Genomic DNA, 19,688 nt, shown 5'->3' on the forward strand with positions numbered 1-19,688 from the left:
TTAATAGTCGCATATCATTTATGCCAGGCAGATATGCACTCACCGGTTAAATTACTCTGGGTACTCAATAATTTTTCCTCAATGGGGAAGTGACCCAACCTTTTTTTTTAGCTTCTAATAATTTTCTTGCTTCAGCCGTAGAGCTCAAGCTCTTCTCCTTCCTGCTGTTTTTGTCTTTGTTAGGCTGATAGGAGCTTACACATCTCTTCTTCAACTCACAAAAGAGAAGCGGTAGTCATCTGATCTTTTGCTTTGTATCCACCAACCTACCTGCTTCTTCTCTTTCCCCTTTACTCCTCTGACTTTCAGGACTGGAAGGGATGAAAGCAGACTATGTTTACAATAGTTGTATATCTCAAATTCAGCTGCCAGTTAAATACTAAATTCATTACTTACCATTCCATGATTTATTTTTTTTTTCTTCTTGTTGGGGAATGAAACAAAACTGCAAATTCATTTTCTCACCTAGGTCTCTGGATGAAATGGGGAATGGATCAGTGAAACCCAAGCATTTGAGGCGGACGGATAGACACGTAGCAAACCTCTGTATTGGCTGTGCTGGCAACCATCAGTTTTTGAAGGACCCAGGTCTAGGCATCAATGCCATCAATGGGCAAGCTGATATTCTTTGCAGCAGGGTGCTTGAACTGGAAAAGGAGCTGAAGAGAAAAGATCAAGAGTTGCAAGAGGGTCAAAGTCGTGTTGCTGAGCTTCAGGAACAGCTGGCTGTGCAGACTAGGGTCATAGCAGAACTCACCAAGGAACTTCAGAGCAAGTGTATACAGCTGAACAAGCTGCAGGATGTTGTTAACACTCAAGGAGAGCACTCTCTTCAGCCTTCTCCATTTAAAGTGGCTTCAAGGATTCAAGTCTCTACCAATAGGAGAAGAGGAGCCAAGGAAGGTGTATCTGCAGAGCCAACAACGCGACTCTATGATTTGAACAGGCAAGCTACATTTTCCTTTGAAAAAGCAAGAGTCCGAAAGGATTCCAGGTGAGCTCATTTCAGGTGGATTTTATGCTTATGTTACAAGGATATTACTTTTATCACAACGATATCCTTTCCTCATGATAAATCATGATTAAAGTATCCGTCTTTTTTATATAGGCTTTGTCACTGTGGTAGTTAGATGCTGCTTCAGTTTGTGTGTAACTTTAACCAAGAATCATCTGTGTCCCACAGACTTCAGACAATGAGTGGTGGTTAGCCTCTGTATTTTAGTTGAGGAGCCTCTTACAGTCTCTTTGGGATTTATCTTTACTGCCAGCTAAGCAAAACCTAAGCCTCTTCTCAGGTCTAGGTTTGCCTAGTGCTTGCAGCTTAAGCTATACTCTGGAGCAGTGATGAGCAGAAGGCTGGACGCCTTCTGCCACTTGGGTTCAGATTTTTATTCCTATAGCATGGATGGCTTGGGAAGGCGCAGATGGCCCCAGCTTAACTCTCCCAAATGCTATATGGACACTGATTCTGAGCTGTGTACAAAGTTTGTCAGCCCAGTTTCAACTCAGTCTGGTGCGAAATATAATGAAAGGTTTTGGATGGTGTGCTTATCTTCTTAGCAGCTTTCTCATGCCCTCCAGTTTCTGACAGTCAAGGTGTAGGAACCTAATTTTACTTGTTCCTCTTTGAATCCAATTATACTTCTAGCCTCTGCAAGAGCCAGAAATATCCATGGTCACAGCTGACCTTGTGGACAGAGGTATCAAACTGGTATCCTTAAACATACCTTACACCCTCTTTTACCTTGCCTTGTAGACGTAACCTGAGTATCTGTTTTAACATGGTGGTAGCCAGAATCTATCTGGACTTCAGCCAGCAGCTTAAGTGCCCCAGATTTGTGGGGAGCTTTATTATTCTGTTAAGAATTCATGGCACATTTGAGTCTGTAACTGTAATAGACCTGAGAGTTGTCAGACTTAATTTCTCATCCATGATGTCCAGCATTGTACATTAGAGGCTGTCTTGTGAACCAGAAATGCTGCCTGGATCACCATAAGGACCTGAAATCTTTGGCTAGCAGTGTTTTTCCAGAGTAAGGGAACTTTATTAATATTTTATCACAAGTACCTGGCCAGCTTAAATATTCGTTTGTTTTAGGAGTGTTCTGTTTGTAAATTATCTGTCTTCTCCTTGGCCTGATCCTTGTACTGCAGGCCACCAGGTGGTTTTCTAGGTGCTTTCAAAGACAGAGTTGTAACAGCACTGAGGAGTGAAGCAAAGAGAAGCACCAGTTCATTAGCTAAGTGCGGCACAGACTTTGCCATTCAGAACAAAAACAAATATCACAGCTTAAGTAATCTAAATGTAATGCTGATCATATGATAGAAAAAGAGCTAGAATTTTCCTTCTTGGTTCAGTATGTCAGCACTTCTAAAAACATTTTTATTGTATGCCATCTCTGTTTTCTTGTCTTTCTAAAAGATTTAGTGTAATGTAACAGGATAAAGGAGTTCTCTTACTTTTCCCTCCTTTCATCTCTTACAGTCTGGTTCAGTGATTGTCATCGTTACTGCTAAGGTTCCCATAGATTCATAACAATTTAGAACATACCATTCCTAAATTTATTCTGATATTTACTCCTCTAGAAACAAGTGACTGTTTAAGTATACACTGCATAAGCAGTAAGAGCACACCATTCTCCCTTCTCCTCCCCACCATTTCCAGCTTTTCTGATTCTGTTTGTACCTTTGTTTTCTTTTCTTCTATACTTGCACATTCTTGAATTTTCTTTTAAATTCTTGTCTTCCACAATGCCCATTGAACTTGGATTTGTCTGCTAATTATTGTACTTAAAGTAAGTAATTTGAGAGTGAAGTGGAACTCATTATTTGTTTGATTATCTAGTGCTAGGAAGTACACCAACTTGGCCAGAGCAATTAACATTAGAGGGTTTGCCATGTGTTCTATACAAAAAGAAGTTGCTCCTCAAGCTTCAGTGCGAAACTAAGTAAAAACAATTTTGAACATGCAACCAAATCTTCAACTGTTAATTCTAAAATATTAATTTAACATAAATGTATGAGTTTTAACTGACTAAAGAGTTCATGTAAACATCTTTCATAAGAGTCAGGATTATGACTGAAGAAAAATGTATCTTGCAGCAACCTTGCAGGAAGGGACTTGAGGAAACTGGTGGATGTTGAATTGAACATGAGGCAGCAACATGCGCTTGCATTAAATTGAACATGAGGCTGCATCCAAAGCAGCGTGACCAGCAGGTCGAGGGAGGGGATTCTGCCCCTCTGCTCCACTCTGGTGAGATGCCCTCTGCAGTCCTGCCTTCAGCACTGGAGCCCCAACACAAGAAGGACATGGACCTGTTGGAGCAAGTCCAGAGATGGCCATGAAGATGATCCGAGGGCTGGAGCACCTCTCCTTTGAGGACAGGCTGAGAGAGTTGGGCTTGTTCAGCCTGGAGAAGAGAAGGCTCTGAGGAGACTTTAGAGCAGCCTTCCAGTACCTAAAGGGGCCGACAAGAAAGCTGGGGAGGGACTTTTTACAGGGGCAAGGAGTGATAGGACAAGGGGCAATGGCTTTAAACTGGAAGAGGGAAGATTTAGATGAGATATCAGGAAGAAATTCTTCCCAGTGAGGCACTGGAAGAAGTTGCCCAGAGAAGCTGTGGGTGCCCCATCCCTGGAAGGCTGGATGGGGCTTTGAGCAACCTGGTCTAGTAGTGAAAGATATTCTTGCCCATGGCTGGGGCATTGTATTAGATGATCTTTTAAGATTCCTTCCAACCCACATCATTCCATTCCCCCATCCTTTCCTCCATCATCTTACAGTTGATCTCTTGAATAGTGAATCATCAAAGGAGCTGGAGTTAAGCAAAAATGATTTCTAAGGTATCCTGAGTATTCAGTAGATGATTCCAGACATTAAAAATTTAATTTCTTAGAATATTTAACTTATCTTCCACTTCATATTTTACCCAATGTTTTTAAACTTAGTTTTCTGTCATTAACCATTTTCCAGCTTTAGCTCTTGGTAGGAAATAAAGTTGCAGTCTTCATGTGTTTTATATGCAGGTCCAAGAGCGTGGTCCGGTAGTCAGGAAGACAATTAAATTGCGGAATATTGTCTTGTATTATTGGCATTACAGCGGGTGGATTTTGTTGTTGGGGATTTTTTTAGTGATGCTTTGTATTAATGTTCTTTTTAGCCTAAGCAGGCATGTAAAAGACACGTCAGACTGGTTTTGATTTTGTATACAGTTTAGACCATCTCCAAGATTTCATGTCTCTGTACCTTTGGCTAAGGTTCTGAAACTTGACCTGTCTTATTAATGGATACTTGTCATCTGCTGTGCAGCGATCAAAAAGACTTTGTTCAAATATCTTTGGGTTTGAAAGACTAGACATCTTGATCTACTATACAGGAAGTATGAGTGGCTTGAGTTAATACATATGCAAGATACTAATGAAACTTCAATTCCTGTGGCGTAATCAATTTTTAAAAAATCTTTAAGCTCATACCAAAAGTATTTGTCATTTGCAAGTTAACTTTTTTTTTTCCTGCTACAGCCAGCTTAATATTTGATGCTGCTCTGGGACAGCTCTTAGACCTGGACAGAATGCTTTTTTTAATTACCCATGTAGAAAATGTATTTTATAAACCAGCATATATTATGGTCACAGAAGGAAGAATTTATGCTTTCTCCAAGAAATCAAGTAATAGTGAAAGATCTTGCTCAGACTTCTGGAATGGGGACAGAGATATCTTTTGATGCAATAGTGGCCAAGGTATGATTTGATCTTCCAAACACTTGGAAGCAAACAGATGCAAAAAAAAACCCACCACAAAACTGTTTTAGACCTAGCACTACTATGCCTCTCAGTTAGATAAGCCACCGTCACCTTGCTGTTGAGACAATCAAGTGCTGGAAGGTACAAACATTTGGTTTCCTTACCTGGGCTGTAAATACCATAGTAGGTCACATTCAGACAGTTGGCATAAGTGTAAGGATCTGATCTTCACTGTCTACAGAATTCTTCCTAATGTAATTAAAAAATACTGATCCTTTAGTCTAACAGTGTCTATAGAAGTGTTTAGAGTTGCTGATATAGGTAGTTGCCTCCACTTTACAGAGAGAGGACTTAATGCAGCCCCACTTCTGCATAAGACAATTGCACAGTGTTGCTACGCAGTTGTGAAAGGAGCTATTTCAGAAGGAAGGGAAACTCCATGTTCTGTTCTTGAATTTGCACTGAGTCCAGAGTGTTACCAGTCCCTTTTAGAAACATTTGTAAAACAAACAGCACAACTTTATGCTATTCATTTAGCAGGGTTTTAAGTGCCATACTTTTGTTTGGAGTATCTCAGCATGAATGATTTTTAATGAAAGTTTTAGAAGCTCTCAGTGGTTCTTGATCCCACATGAGTGGATGTTTTCACATGTGTATATTTCATCTCTTGAACTAGTTGGATAAATCCATCTCAGTTTGCGAAAATAAGCGTTTTTCCTTAATGGGAGTTTGAGCATTGGAAATTTAACTTAAACCTGTAGATTTTAGAGTTTGAACATGGTATATGAAAGCAGATCTCTCAAACTAGTCTTTAAAATGGAAAAAAATTTAATCTCTTATCCTTTGCAGTGTTAAGAATCTAGGTGTCTCAGTATGTGTAGGACTTGGTTCTCCATTTTTCTGTGTCCTTCCAGAGCATGCTATCACCATCAGCAGCATTTAAGCTGGCAATATCAAGTCTCTTCCCATTATGGGCTCAGGATCATGATCCAGTTCTGTTATCAGCCATTATTGGTTGGGGAAGAACTGTCTTGACACTTGGCATTGATGTCTTTTACCAGTCAATGCCAGCAGATAACCAAAAATCTCTCATTAGTAGGAGAAAGGTGTGTTAAGAGAAAACATTGCTCTGCAAAGTATATGTTGTACCCTTGTACCTGTGAGATGACATCTTACGATGGGAATAAATTCCCAATCCTGTTCACAAAAAGCCTTTCTTAGAGGGTCAGCTGCTATTTCTAGGGCTTGACTGGGAATGTATTGAAAGGGGCACGGGGAACATTTCCACAAGAGCTAACTGCAGGGAGGAAAACAAAGCCTGAAGAAGGATACTATGGCAAAGCTAGTCCTGGGCGGTGAAGTCCTACTAGTAGTGGGACCAAGAAATATCTCAACACCAGAACAGTTGTGTGGAGCCATGCATCCCCTTTTTAGCCTTTCAGTAGTATTCTTCAGGACAGTGACTGGTGCAGGTATGGGTTTAAATGTCTCCTGTCCCTTCAGGACATCTAGCTATTCCAGCAGTTCTCAAAAGTGGAGCAGGTATTGGGGAAACTGAGGAAAACAACAGAGAGAAAACTGTTAGATAGATACTATGCTGGATGCCCCTGAAATGAGTAAGCAACTGATTCAAGAGCCTGAGCCATGGTTATGGTACTCATGTGTCCTTCGCTCAGTGGCCAACTGCACTTTCTGAAAACAGCATAGTCTCCTATTCTGTAGTTCTGGAAGCTTTAGTGCTTGTTTTAAGTATCAGTTTATGAGCCATTACTGTATTTTATTGCAGTATTGTATGCATGATGCAGGCCAGAGTGAATTAAATAAGCAAGGTTGTTTTTAGCAGAAAACAAAGTTAGGGCTTATATTCTAATAACCCTACTGCTTTCAGCAGAAGCTGTTATGATCTTTATTTCTAAACACAATCCTCACCGTAGCTCCTGGATTTTATTTTTCTTGCCTTAACTCATCACCTTTCCTTATTTTCAGTCATTATATGGCTAGTAACATCATAAGTCTACTTTCTTGCCTTAACTGATTGTTCATTCCTGGCTTTTCCTCAGGAGAATTTCCCACATAAACTAGTTTTTATGATAACCTTGCGCTGTTTTATGAATACAGGCAAAAGTAAGTCTTAAATGCCTCGGAAAGCTGTTAGGGTGTTTATTTTGTTATGCATCTTCCTTACATGTGCACATTAGGAACACGGGAACTTAAAGGCAGAATTTATCCTTCACTTCAGCAGTGACGGAAAACTACTGAGTAGGTCCATAAAAGCTCCATCAGTGCAGCAGTTGTTTAATTGCATTCGTTTCTGGCATGAATTCAATGCACTGCTTTACAGGAAGCCCTTGACCCAGAACATATGCAAGTCAATTAGAACTCATAGATTGCCCAGTATGTATGTATAGCCAGCTTTGTTTGGGTTGGTTAGTCATTATTAGTGGATTCATCCACTGTTGATTCTTCCACATTTTCTTCTTAAAATCCAACCACTGGATTCTTCCACCAGAAGCTCAAATAGACTGTTCTTGTCTTTACAGCTCACCCATTTATATATATGGAAATGATGCAAGGGCTCTGTCTTAGGGAGCAGCAAGAACAGGGTTTCTCCATGAGAGTAAATGAACTGGAGGTGACTACAGCACAGACAATGCCCTCACTAACCAGGGCACCATCCCACAAGGGTCTGGGCAGGGTAGGCAGAGCAGGGTGGTGATGACAGGGTCCACCAGCAGTCCCACAAAAGAAGAGATCAATCAGATACAAGCTTTACCAAGAGACGAAAACAAAGTACTTACAATATTGGGCCAATACCCATCCAGAAGATAAAACCAAAATCAATTATTTCTATAACATAGCTCAGGCAAGAATTGAATGCCTAGACATGAGCTTAAATAGAGTATGCAGGCTAATGGGCAGAGGATACATGGGTGGTGGTCCCAAGTGAGGCTGATCAGGGTAGTTAAGGCCTGTTACAGGCTAGTCCTTGGTCACTGATGTGCCTACTTTACCTGCCTTCTGTCTGACTTTTACAGATACCCTCAAGTTTTTCCAAAGATGTTTTAACAAAACAACTTGAGATGGCTGAGGTTTGCTATAGCATCACCAAAGTGCAATGTAATATAAGTTTATTTCCCTGATTGCTGAATTTCAGAAAGCAAAGAGGTCGGCACTAAAGGCTGCGTACCTGTATCCACAAGCCCTTGTGTTACATTTTTACTTCTGATTATACCCTAAAAATTCCTCAAAGCAGTAGAGGAAAGGGCCTGCTTTGGGAAGATTCTCTCATGTCTGGTCATTCTTAAGGAGACAGTATATTTGGCATCCCAGATGAGCAGACTGCTACAGGATTTTTATTCGGGTAGGAGCATTTGTGCTCTTTGTTGTGCAAAGGAAGTGGGCACAGCAGAGGTAGGAAGAGTTTTGCAGTGAGATGGATGGAGGGCAAAGAGCTGTGCAGGTGGGATCAGTGCCTCCACACATACTTCTCCTGGATCCTGGGCTTATTTTCTGAATTTTGGGACAACATTCAACGGGCACTTTGCAAGCTGAGCTTGCAGTCGTGTCCTGATCGTAAATTTGCTTGGTAGCTATGAAGAGGGAATGTCACAGGATCAATGTTATTTTGCAGGTGGAACAGAAGTTCTCTGTAGTCATTTTTAAAATTACATTTATTTACAGCTTGCTTCATTTTTCCCACCACTGATGTCTTCTAACATTCTCCTAAGAAACAGCAGCACTTGGTTTTGCTTCCCTTGAATCTTTCCTACCCACAAAGGAGAAACTCTTGATGAGATCTTGGTCCCATCAATGTTGACTTTAACCTTATTATCATCAGTGTTATGTTTTTGCTGGATATTAAAAAAAAAAGTATTAGAATGTTAGAAAAGAGGACCTGATTTTATAACAAGTTTCCATTCCTGTACAGGCAGTTGTATGTGAAGACATACCTTTCACATTTCTTTCCTTCAGATAAGCAAGGCACCTTGTACCTTAGTCATGCAATGGGGAAAGAATATAGTGAGAAACAGTGCAAAACTTTCTGGGGAGCGTGTCTTCTACTGGGAGCCTTTTTATATCTAACCTGATGCTTTCTGCAGGCAGGATCACACAGGAGGAGAGAGGCCATAATGTGGCCCAGCTAACGGGATGCATATTAATTGAACGGATTGTAACATTTGTCAGTGGTACTGGTCATGCCAGTGTTAGAAATGAGAGGAAACATCTTGAGAGGAATGAATGCCTGGTGAATAATATACTCCAACTATGCTGGATCTTTTAAACTTCAGGTTTTTTTGTTTGAAACCAGTGAGAAGAAGCTTATCACGGATGCCCTGAGTAAAAATCAGTTCTTGAAGAGATTGGAGCCTCACCAAATCCGAGATATGGTGGAATGTATGTATGAAAGGACTTTCCAGCAAGGGAGCTACGTCATCAGACAGGGAGAGCCGGGCAATCACATTTTTGTGCTCAAAGGTGAATACTGCTTGCTCGTACAATGCACAAGTGCAAGAAACAGGAAAGTAATTTAGCAGTCTTTGCAGGAAACCACAATGATGATGTTTGTGCTCTTAAATCATTTATGCTGGCCCTGCTGAGGGCAATGTAGGTTTTATCTGTGACTTTTATGAAGCAGAGTGAGAGCAACAAAAAGCAGCTTAAAAACTTGAACATTGATTTAATGCTTTTTCATTACCTTTCTCATTTCTGAAAGCCTACAGGCCAGCAAATCATTTCTGTTGTATGTACAGCCAACCCTTTCTTCTCCGAAGGAGGAGCAGGTATAATTTAAAATACAGAAAACTGCTCAATGGTGAAGCCACTTCTGAAATAAACTTACTTTTCAGCATTCACGAGCGCTTATACCAGTTTTCTGTGTATGGGAAATTGAGAGATGAGGTCTGAGTTTACTGTTCTCAAAGCGTAGGGTTTTTTTTTTAAAAAAGCTGCTTGTTTTTTCTGGGGAAAAAAACCCAAACAACAAAACAAAAAACAAGCTTTAGGATAAGAAGACTTTCCTAAAACAATGCCAACAGGTCTGAAGTAATCTGTGCTGATTGCAGTGCTTACACTCAAATTACAGATCAGCCATAGTGGAGCCCAAGTTTAACACCTGGAAGTTGCTCCTAGCAGCAATACTCTCTCTGATCATCTCACCATAAATAAAAAAAAAAAACAAACAGTATTTGTGATTAATTTGCATACTTCTTCAATTCTGGACCACTAGAAGGCCCAGAGACTCATATGAATTAGAGTTCATGCTGTAAGGAGTTTGTTCTGTTGAGGCAGGAATATTTAAGCCAGGAGCATACTGGTATATGTTGGAAAGCATATCTTCTGGCTTCATATGGATGGATTAGTTTGAAAAATTGGTGGTAGCTGTATTAGGATGACATAGGTGGTGCAGGGAGAAAGAGGAGGCAGGATTTGTAATGGGGTAGTCATATTCTTGCTAGACAAAACGATAACATTTTGAAAAATAAATGAAATATGAGGACAAAGTTGTACGCCTGGAAATTTTTCTGGCACTTTTTTGAGGAGTCAGTGGGTGTCTTGGAGAAAAGAGGGCCAAACTTTCAGAACATGTTTAAGGGAAAGGTTTTTTGGACCATAACCTGTGAAGAAATTCAGACTTCCTTTGACTTTTGCTAGGTTTTTAATAAGGCTCAAGCACAATTTTTTAAAGGAAGATTTAATGTGCTTTTTGTTTTTCTACCCTTTCCTTTGCATTCTGCACATATATACACATACACCTGTATGAACAGTCAAACCTCATGAGTAATTTCACCTGTGATCACTATTTTAAGACTTGTTTGTCTACATCACACTAGGTTGTCTGAACCAGTACTGACTGTTTTGTCTTAGCAAAGGTTTATCCCATTAGGATTTAGAATGGCCCTTTTCCATGGTCTTTTTAGTGTTGAAAAGTTTCTCGGCTTTCCCTCCCTTTCAGAGCGGATTTGCAGACTAGCAGTACGTTTTAAAACAAAATTAAAATCTTTACTGGTTTGTACGTGTGTTTCAAAGCACTGTTTGCATCATTGCTCCCATTCCTGTGTTCCAGGAGTGGAGCCAGAAATATATTGATTTGTTTTCCCTTCACTCTGTGCAGTTAAGCTCAGTTTTAATACCTATTATCCTGATGATTTTTTACAGAGGGCAGTCTCGAAGTCTTTCAGCAGAATAAACTACTCTCTTCAATACCTGTGTGGACAGCATTTGGTGAACTAGCCATTTTATACAACTGCACACGGACAGCCTCTGTGAAAGGTACCTAAGATTTATTATAACAACATTGCTCAAAATGAAAACTATGTACTTTTGTGAGCTCCCTGTTATATCCAGATTTTCTTTGAAGTTTTCATTTGATAGATGTCTGCATGTCCTGATTATCTACAGTAGATAAACTCAGTTTCCTTCCCTGAGTTCTTTCTGCTTGGGAACTCTAATAATACTGTGCCATGAATATAATTCTGTCTCTAGCATGACCTTTGATAAACAATTAGGCATCTCCAAAGTATGCTGGTTAGCCAGATCTGTACCAAAGTAACTGCTAAGGAAGGATTATGTTTTAATGTTGAATGATTTAGTAGCAGCTATGGTCTTTGGCTCTTATGTTCTTGTCTCAAATGCAACCCTGAGGCTGAAATTACAGTGAGTTTGAAAAGGTATTAGAACCATGGCATTTTTAATAGAGCAGATAAAGCCTAATTTAAGAGGAAATAAAATATGTAGGAATTAGTTGCTTTTGTACTTCTTTTAGTTCTGTATCATTAAGTTACTGAGTCTTGCCAAGATCCATTTGCACCTGGCATTTGCGACTGGCACTTGGGAGAAAATTTGAGTTTGATCTCAAATCTGGTAGCGGGAGAGATGAAGCTTCTATGTGAGACATGCTGCTTCTGTGAGGCAAATACTGGCTCTTGCTTTGTGTTTACTGGCTGACCAGGATGGTGTTGTTAAGTGTTGCTGTGATACAAATATCCCTCTTCCTGCACAAGACTGGGTATTCATCCATTAAGTACCCCTTGATTTCTTTTCTAACCTGCCATAATTATTCTGTGACAGACCAGTAAGTGACCAAATATGATTAAATTCATCATTTTTTCCACTCTCCACCATTCCATAAATGTTACTTGTGTTTGAAGGCTAACTTCTGTTCTTGTCTAAATCTGCAGGAGCTTTGAACTACCAGTAAGTGTGAAGAATTCATGTTGCCTTAAAAAGGAGCAAATGGAATAAAACAAGTAGTTATTCACTTTAAAAGCTTCTGGTCTTTCTTCCTGCACCCAGTTTAAGCACTTAATCATTGCTGGCTGGGTAGATGGAAGTTATTACATGTAATCTGTTTTTGTTGCTGCCTGATAAACAGAACAGCATCTATAATGTGATTATTTTTCTTACTAGCATGCTGTTCTACTTGAATGTGTTCCCTATTTTTCTTTTTTGCCTGCTGTATACTATTAGCATTATAAAGTAGTGTTTCTGCATAGTAGGATGTCATGCTGCTTTAGACCTTTGTTAACATTAACCGGTTTTGAGGTAGGACAAGAATTGTCCAATTATGGACAAGAGAGGATGTTTAAATACTTAAAATCACTGCAGAAACCCCAATAGCTTTCCTGTGTTCCTTGTTGTGGAGGAAGAGCAGTACAATGCCGTAACTGAGCATGACTAGTAAATACATATGTAAAAACCCTTTCTTGATGCTGGAATCTACTGACACCCTTTACCTGCAGTCTTTGAAAAGTGACAAGTGAAGGACTTCAGCCAGACAGCATTTCAATGGCTGCCGCTACCCAGCAGCATCTTTACAAGCAGTATTTGAAACTGGGAACATGATTTACTCCTGTGTGTCTGAATTTCTCTTTCTCTATGTCATCTTTGAGATTACAGGCTTTTTTTCTAGCTATGTAATTGCTTTATTTAGTTAAGGTGCAAGATACAGGAAATGCATTTGGGATAGCTTGGATACTTGCCACATTTTTTTCATGCAAGGTAAACTGAAAGGAGTTATTTAGGAGAAAAACAAAACCAAAGCAATAACTGTTCTCCCTTCCAGCATCCAAGAATATTTTTCGAGCTATTTTGATAAATGACAGTTAAGAGCATATGTGTATATCAGGGTTAAGTACAACGATCAATGACTGTGCATAATTTTAAACCTGTCATTTTTATTTCCTGTAAAAATAATGCTATTTATCATAAATTGAAGAAATCAATTGCTCTCATTTTTTCTGTAGCTTTCCTTTATCCCAGAGAAAACAGTTTTGTTCCTTCTTATGACAGAAGGAAAACTGCTGAATATGGTGTAACATCTTTTAAAAGAAGAGACTAAATTGAATAGAATCATCTTATTTTGCTTAAAAAGAATAAAAAGTGCTCTGTGTTCTGTTGTGTCAATGATTGCACATGGAAGCCACTTAGTGGTTTGCATCTTTGATGCTGGATCTTATGCATGCTTACTGTAATAGTATTTTGATTACCTTTTGAGAGATAATCATTAATGTTTTTATAACCCTTTATTCCCTTATAAAATGACTACATTGGAGGACAACTGCATGAGGATCAGAGAATTAAATTAGATGAAATGTATTTCTTGACCTCTTTATTTCTCTCTTATTGCATATCTCACGAACATTTGCATATAATCTGAATTAGAGATGGACCCAAGCCATAGTATTCAACATTTACCTCATAAGCTTTGAAAAACATCTGCCAAGTTTTTGTTTCTTTCAAATCAGCTCCTTTGCAGATTGCATCACAGCTTTTGAGTGCAATGACTGTCTGTGATTAGATTTTCACAAGCCTTCAGCCCTGTTTGTGCTTATAGTAAATAGCTTGGTTTTCAGGGTTACTCAGCCTGTGGAGTTCCATCGAAAGTGCTCCGTGGAGGAACCATTTGGAAATCTATGCCTTACTTTAGTGAGCATTAAGTGGAAGCTGAATTCTTTTCAAAGTCTGATTGCAGTAGGTGCTGGATATTTTAAAATTTGATCTTGGGCATTTTGAAGGAGCTAGTCTGTCTTGTACCATGACCTGATACTGTAATATCTTCCATCAAATCATTCAGAAGATTGTTGGTTTTGTTGTTGGCTTTTGTTTTCTTAAAGCAATCACTGATGTTAAAACATGGGCATTGGACAGGGAAGTGTTTCAAAATATCATGAGAGTGACAGCACAAACAAGACAAGAGCAATACAGAAACTTCCTTAGAAGGTAAATATTTCTATTTCTAGTAGTGGTTTGAGCTGCTTCTTAAGGTGCACAATAATACTGCGCCTGTCTTATAAAGAGAAAGAGCCACTTTTAATGCAAAGGAGCTCGAAAGCCTGAATATTTTCCTTTTTTTTTTTTTTTAATTCACAAAATCACTTCTCTCATTTTGATTATTTTTCTCCTGTATTACATTAGGAAACTGCAATAGATGCTTAAATGCTTTTAGGTTATGGAGCAAATGCATAGAAAGGTTATATGGCTAGAAGTTAAAACAATATATTAAATAGACTTAATTAAATCCTCCAAATAGAGTTAATTTGCTGCTGGAGTAGATTAAGGAAGATTCCTCATTCCTTGGAGAACTGAATATAAGAACTGTATGTCTCTCCTAATTTATGAACCAATTCCAACAGAAATTACTAGGAAATCTGCAGAGAGTAGAATAATTCTCTCTCCTGCAGGGAAGACTGAGAGCTGTACAGTGCTTTTCCTTAGGAAGAAGGTCAAATTAGTGTTCCAAACTATAATTCGTATGATTTTGTATTTTTGTTCTTTAACAAAGAACGACCATTCTGTTAATTGTTTCAAATCGAGATCTCAAGCCTGGCCACCCGTAGAATATCTTGTGTATTTTTTTGCATCAATCTCCATCTTTGATTTCTGTAAATACTTCTTTGCTGAGCCTGAGTAGCTAGAGAGCTATATGATTTCCTAACTTTTACAAGTCCAAGTGCTCAGGATGGGAAGTTTTTTCATTCTTACCAGCAAATTCACTAAGTCATCACTGTAGCTGGATTCTCCTTTAAATAGTTGTCCAAGTAGCGCTGAAGTTGTTACCTTTGTCTGATTTTGCAGTCTCTGCAGTGCGTTTGAAAATATATTATTGGATTACTATACTGTCTTGGTTTTGCAATTAATGGATTCTGTATGACCGAATTTTGAAATTTGTCCATGTGCCCGCTAGAGTTTTTTCCCCCCACTGAAATACAATCTTGATTTACCAACTCACCAGTGTTTGCCACATTTCTAAGTTGTAAGTTGTACAAGTTCTTTTTATCTAAAAAAACAAGATGAGAATGCTTGAACCTTCCAAATTAAGATTTAGTTATATATTATGTGTTTTGTATAGCACCACCAGTTTAGCTAGGTATAAAATGCAGTTGTACAAATTGTATAGATGAGAAGAGATCATGAAAAATTGTTAATGATAACTACTTTGGGGGTTTTTTTGTTTGGCATTTCTGTTTCTGGAAGTGTGTCCCTGCTGAAAAACTTACCTGAAGATAAATTAACCAAGATTATGGACTGCCTGGAGGTGGTAAGATACTGTTATGTTTTTCTAGGTAGTATTCAGTAAGCTTTCAAAATAACAAGAATAGATAAGTAAAACCAGAAACAAAACAACCACCAAGCTTTTTTTAATATGACAATGTTTTTGGAGTGGTCAGAGTGGAATTCCAGGTTGGCAGCAAATAATAACATTTAGCAGCATGAAAGTAAGTTATATCTTTGGCATCAAAGGAGTGAAGCAAGTAGATAAGAGGATCTATAATCTAGCCTTTATTAAGATTAAGCACAAAGTTGCTGGGTTTTGGTAATTGAGCTTTACCTGTTTGCAAAGTGGATATGTAATACTTTCGTAAGCTTTGGAGCACATACACTGCAAAATAGAAGGGGGACAAAGACCTTAGGACTTCGACATATGAAACCAGCCAAATATCTGTGTGTCTTAGGGCTGCATCTGCCAGCAGCCTTTGGAGGTAAAGGCTCGATACATAGTCATAGCTATGATGTTTTCCAAGAGCAGTGGTAACTATTAATACCTTTTGTATAGGGAAAGTCTGTAGGAACCGCAGTCTTGGAACAGTATTGCAGATGGAGAACAAAAGTTCCTCAGAAGACTAAGAGCCTCAGTCCCAACAAACTGGAGGAGGCAGATAGTGATGCATGGCCATAGCACAAGGGGATGAGATGATGGTGTTGATTATCTGAAATGGCAAATGGCCTTAGCACCACCGTATCCTAAGCAGTGACTTTTTTTGTGGGATTACTGGCAAGGGAGAACTTTTAGGAAACACTCAGAGGAGAAAAAGAATGAGGTGGTTGTTTAGGAGCTGAAAGGTAACCTAGAAAAAAATGCTTGATTGAAAGTTAAACAATTAGGTAATGAAGGCAGAGTTCCTTAGCAGTGAGAGAAAAGGTGCTTTGGCAGCTTGCAATAGATGATTTAGGCATTCCCACTGAGGTGTCAAGCCCAAAATTACTTTTGGAATTGGGATTCTGATTTAGAACTCTTTTAAGAGCTTTTAATAATTTTTTTCCTCATTTTCCCCCACTTCATAAGGATGATGCCAGTGTTAGTATTTTTTTTAAAGAAATAACGTGTTGCTCCATTAAGATATATGTTACAGATTGGCCACCATGCTTTATATAGTGGAATGCTTGCATATTGTTATGGGGTGCAACATAGGCAGGAGACAGGAAGTTAACATCAATGGAACATCCGGATGTATTAAGAACTCTGCATAGTAATCAGAATTTTCAGAGGCTAATGATATATTGGACAATATTGTGTCTCTCTCTTTCCCCCCCCAACAGGAGTACTATGATAAGGGAGATTATGTTATTCGGGAAGGAGAAGAAGGAAATACCTTCTTTATAATAGCAAAAGGAAAGGTAAGATATAATAAACCTACCTTATAAAGTAACATATGCAAACACCTGTATTTCAAAAAGCTACCTTGAGCGGTGCGGTCTTCAGAAAAATCTGTGCAGAGAGTTTTTGAGGATGCTGTTAAGTTCACAGAACTGAGATAAAAGCCTGGAGCAGCGTTTCAGAGATTGAGGAAGCCTGATTTTCATTCACAATGAACCCATGTTGTACCATTCTAATTATAATGTAATTAAAGTATGCCCTGAAGCCTCTTGACACTGTAGCAGAGATGTAAAGTCCATTTTTTGTTTGATCCTATGTCTTCTCCTGGATGTTTCAATATCTGATGGGTAAAATGTAGATTTGTGAAATATCTAAGAAATAACAGAGACCTAGGTTTTAATGGAGAATGGTCTTCTAGGTCACTCAGGGTCTATTCCTTTCATTTGTTAGTCCCAGAGGAGTGAGGCAGCAGCCTTTATCCATCAGCTGTTACGTCGGAGGCTGACACAGGACTCTAAAGAATCGAATCAGGAGAATTTTCATCAATAAACTTCCAGTAGGGGTTTCAAGTTTCCAAAATGTGTCTGCATCTGGAGATCTTCTGGTTTGTTTTTTGTTAATGTGTGTGGGCATCAGTTGAATGCGTGCTACTGTGGAAGCGGAATTTCACAAGGGGGGAAATGTTAGTTAATATTTCTGCAGGCTGTCTGTTTAGCTGAGAAGACAAAAAAGCTCATATGATGCCTGCCCACTGTGGGAACTAGGGTATTTTTTAGTTCATTAAAATGCGATTTATTTTGCTCTGTTTTAAAAGGTATGAGGAAAAAATTTTGAGCGGTGGGCAATAATGAATATATTCGTTTTTCCTCTCTCAGCAAGAAGCAGAGAGGTGTCAGGGAATGTGTGATCATTTTAATTTGGGGGAGGAGGGAGTAATTATATGTATTTGTAACTCTCTCTGCAGCATTGCTGAGTTTAAGACATTTATGAAATACATAGAAAAGAAGAGGAAACCCTGCAGTATTTTGAAACTTATCTTGCTAAATTTTTGTTCTTGTACTTTCCAGGTGATAGTTACCCAGAGTACTGCAGATCACTCACAGCCTCAGCTGATTAAAAATCTACATAAAGGAGATTATTTTGGAGAAAAGGCTCTCATTAGGTGAGTTCGCATTGTCTGATTGACGATGTATAGTATTTCAATTGACCTATCACTATGTGTCAGATTATACAACTCATGACTGTTCTGAATATAATCTTTGTTTTGATTGTAAAGTCAGCAGATGAAGGCAATGGCTGAATTTGTCTTAATGTTTTGGGTTTTGGCAGAGAGAACTTGAAAGTATACATTGTCATCTACCTTTGATTTTCCCTGAAAAAGTCAAATGCTGGCCCTCCTGCATTGTTGCTTATTGTTCATATTTCAGTAAAAGCTGTGACGAAAACTTGCGCCAGGCTCTGTATGAATCCTAGCATTGATAGGTTCCATCATTACTGAACTGAGCTGTTGTTTCTGTGCCGGTGCCCATGATAGTAAGAAACAGAGAAAAGGAATACAGAGAAGGTATGACCTGTGAGCCAAATAGCTCATATAGCACCTATTTATGTGGGTGATTAAGTAGGGATCGTTTGGTCTCTGGAATATTTTATATCCGAGGATGATTTCAGAAATGAGTAGCAAATCCTGATGTAATGCTAATTACATCTCATCCTAATTTCTTGGAAGGTTGCTAAAGGAAGTCATGATCCAAACCCTACTGAAACTGGGACAAATACTGTGCTAGACAATAATCATGACTAGTAAAATGCTATAATTGTGTATTTGGTTCAGCAATATTAATCCAGATACAGGCTGCAGAGGCCTTCAAGGAGTTTCACCTGTAGCAGCTGTGACCCTCCATGAGTGCAGTGTGAGGTACTTTGAGGATTTTTATATGCTTCTGAATTCTTCTAATCTGTTTCAATTCTTAGTGATGATGTCAGATCAGCGAACGTTATTGCAGATGAATACAATGTGGAGTGCCTCGTTATAGACAGAGAGTAAGTATCATGCTACAGTTTAATGAAAGACTTGCATCCTCTTTCAGTAGGTTAACAATAAGATGTGACTTCACTGTAGGCACAATCACAACATTTTCTGAAGTCAATACGGAACAAGTGGTTATGTTTTTGGAATACTGAGCTGTGGCTATGCTTTAGACAAAGACCTGATGAAGAGAGGCTGACAGAAGGTGCAGAAGCACAGAAGCTTAAGAGTAGTTCGGAGTTATTCTTTTTCTTTCTCTGCTTGTGGTGGTGATGTTTCACATTTGTTAAGCGCTATTCATTTCCTCAGGGAACAACAAAAGCCCCTGCGTGTCCCTGGTTTTGGGATGTCCTTTCGTCGAGGAGGACATGCAGCCAAATTCCTGGTTTTGTCAGGTAGAGGCCAATTTTAGCCTTCCTAAAGTGGAAAAGAATGGAAGGTATAAGAAAGGAAGCTCCCAGCGGAAAGTGAAACAGCAAACCCCCATTTCTCAGGGCTAACTGTAAGGATGCTTGCCTGGAATGTGGATAGCCACCATCCTTTTCCTTGCTGAATCCCAAAAGGGCTCCTACTGACGGCTAAGATTCTACCCCAACCCAAGAAATGACATCTTGGGCTGTGAATGAATTTTCCTCTTCTCTTCTTTAGCTTGTTTAAATAGGTTGCAGAGAAGCATGTCAAAGCTGGTGCATTCTAGGGGAAGGGGATAGCAAAAGGATTGCAGTAGTTAAGCCAAGGGTTGGCATAGCATTGCCGGAGGGTGGCAATGCTAGTGGGAACATTTACACTGCTCCTGGGAGTATGGAGGGCTCACGAGCATATCTGAAATGCTTGTACACCAATGCATACAGTATGAGAAACAAACAGGATGAACTGGAAGCGTTGGTCAGCTCCCAGAGCTACAATATCATTAGTATTAGTGAGACTTGGTGGAATGAGTCCCAGGACTGAAGTGCTGGGATGGAGGGCTACAGGCTGTTTAGGAGGGGTAGGCATGGCAGGCGAGGTGGAGGTGTCACACTATACTTAAGGGAGAGGTTT

General features: G+C 39.2%; 1 protein-coding gene across 1 annotated transcript; it reads left to right on the forward strand.

Annotated features, from left to right (window-relative positions):
• The first annotated feature begins 482 nt into the window (after window positions 1–482).
• On the forward strand, window positions 483–18,665 carry LOC104163515 (cGMP-dependent protein kinase 2-like). The gene is made up of 8 exons (XM_009702542.1): window positions 483–994; window positions 9,056–9,222; window positions 10,903–11,016; window positions 13,860–13,965; window positions 15,220–15,283; window positions 16,564–16,641; window positions 17,689–17,783; window positions 18,593–18,665. The coding sequence occupies exons 1-8, from the start codon at window positions 483–485 to the stop codon at window positions 18,663–18,665; spliced, it is 1,209 nt and encodes a 402-aa protein (XP_009700844.1).
• The last annotated feature ends 1,023 nt before the right edge of the window (window positions 18,666–19,688 follow it).

The sequence above is a fragment of the Cariama cristata genome, unplaced genomic scaffold (assembly GCF_000690535.1).
Source record: "Cariama cristata isolate BGI_N322 unplaced genomic scaffold, ASM69053v1 scaffold21056, whole genome shotgun sequence".
NCBI classification, from domain to species: domain Eukaryota; kingdom Metazoa; phylum Chordata; class Aves; order Cariamiformes; family Cariamidae; genus Cariama; species Cariama cristata.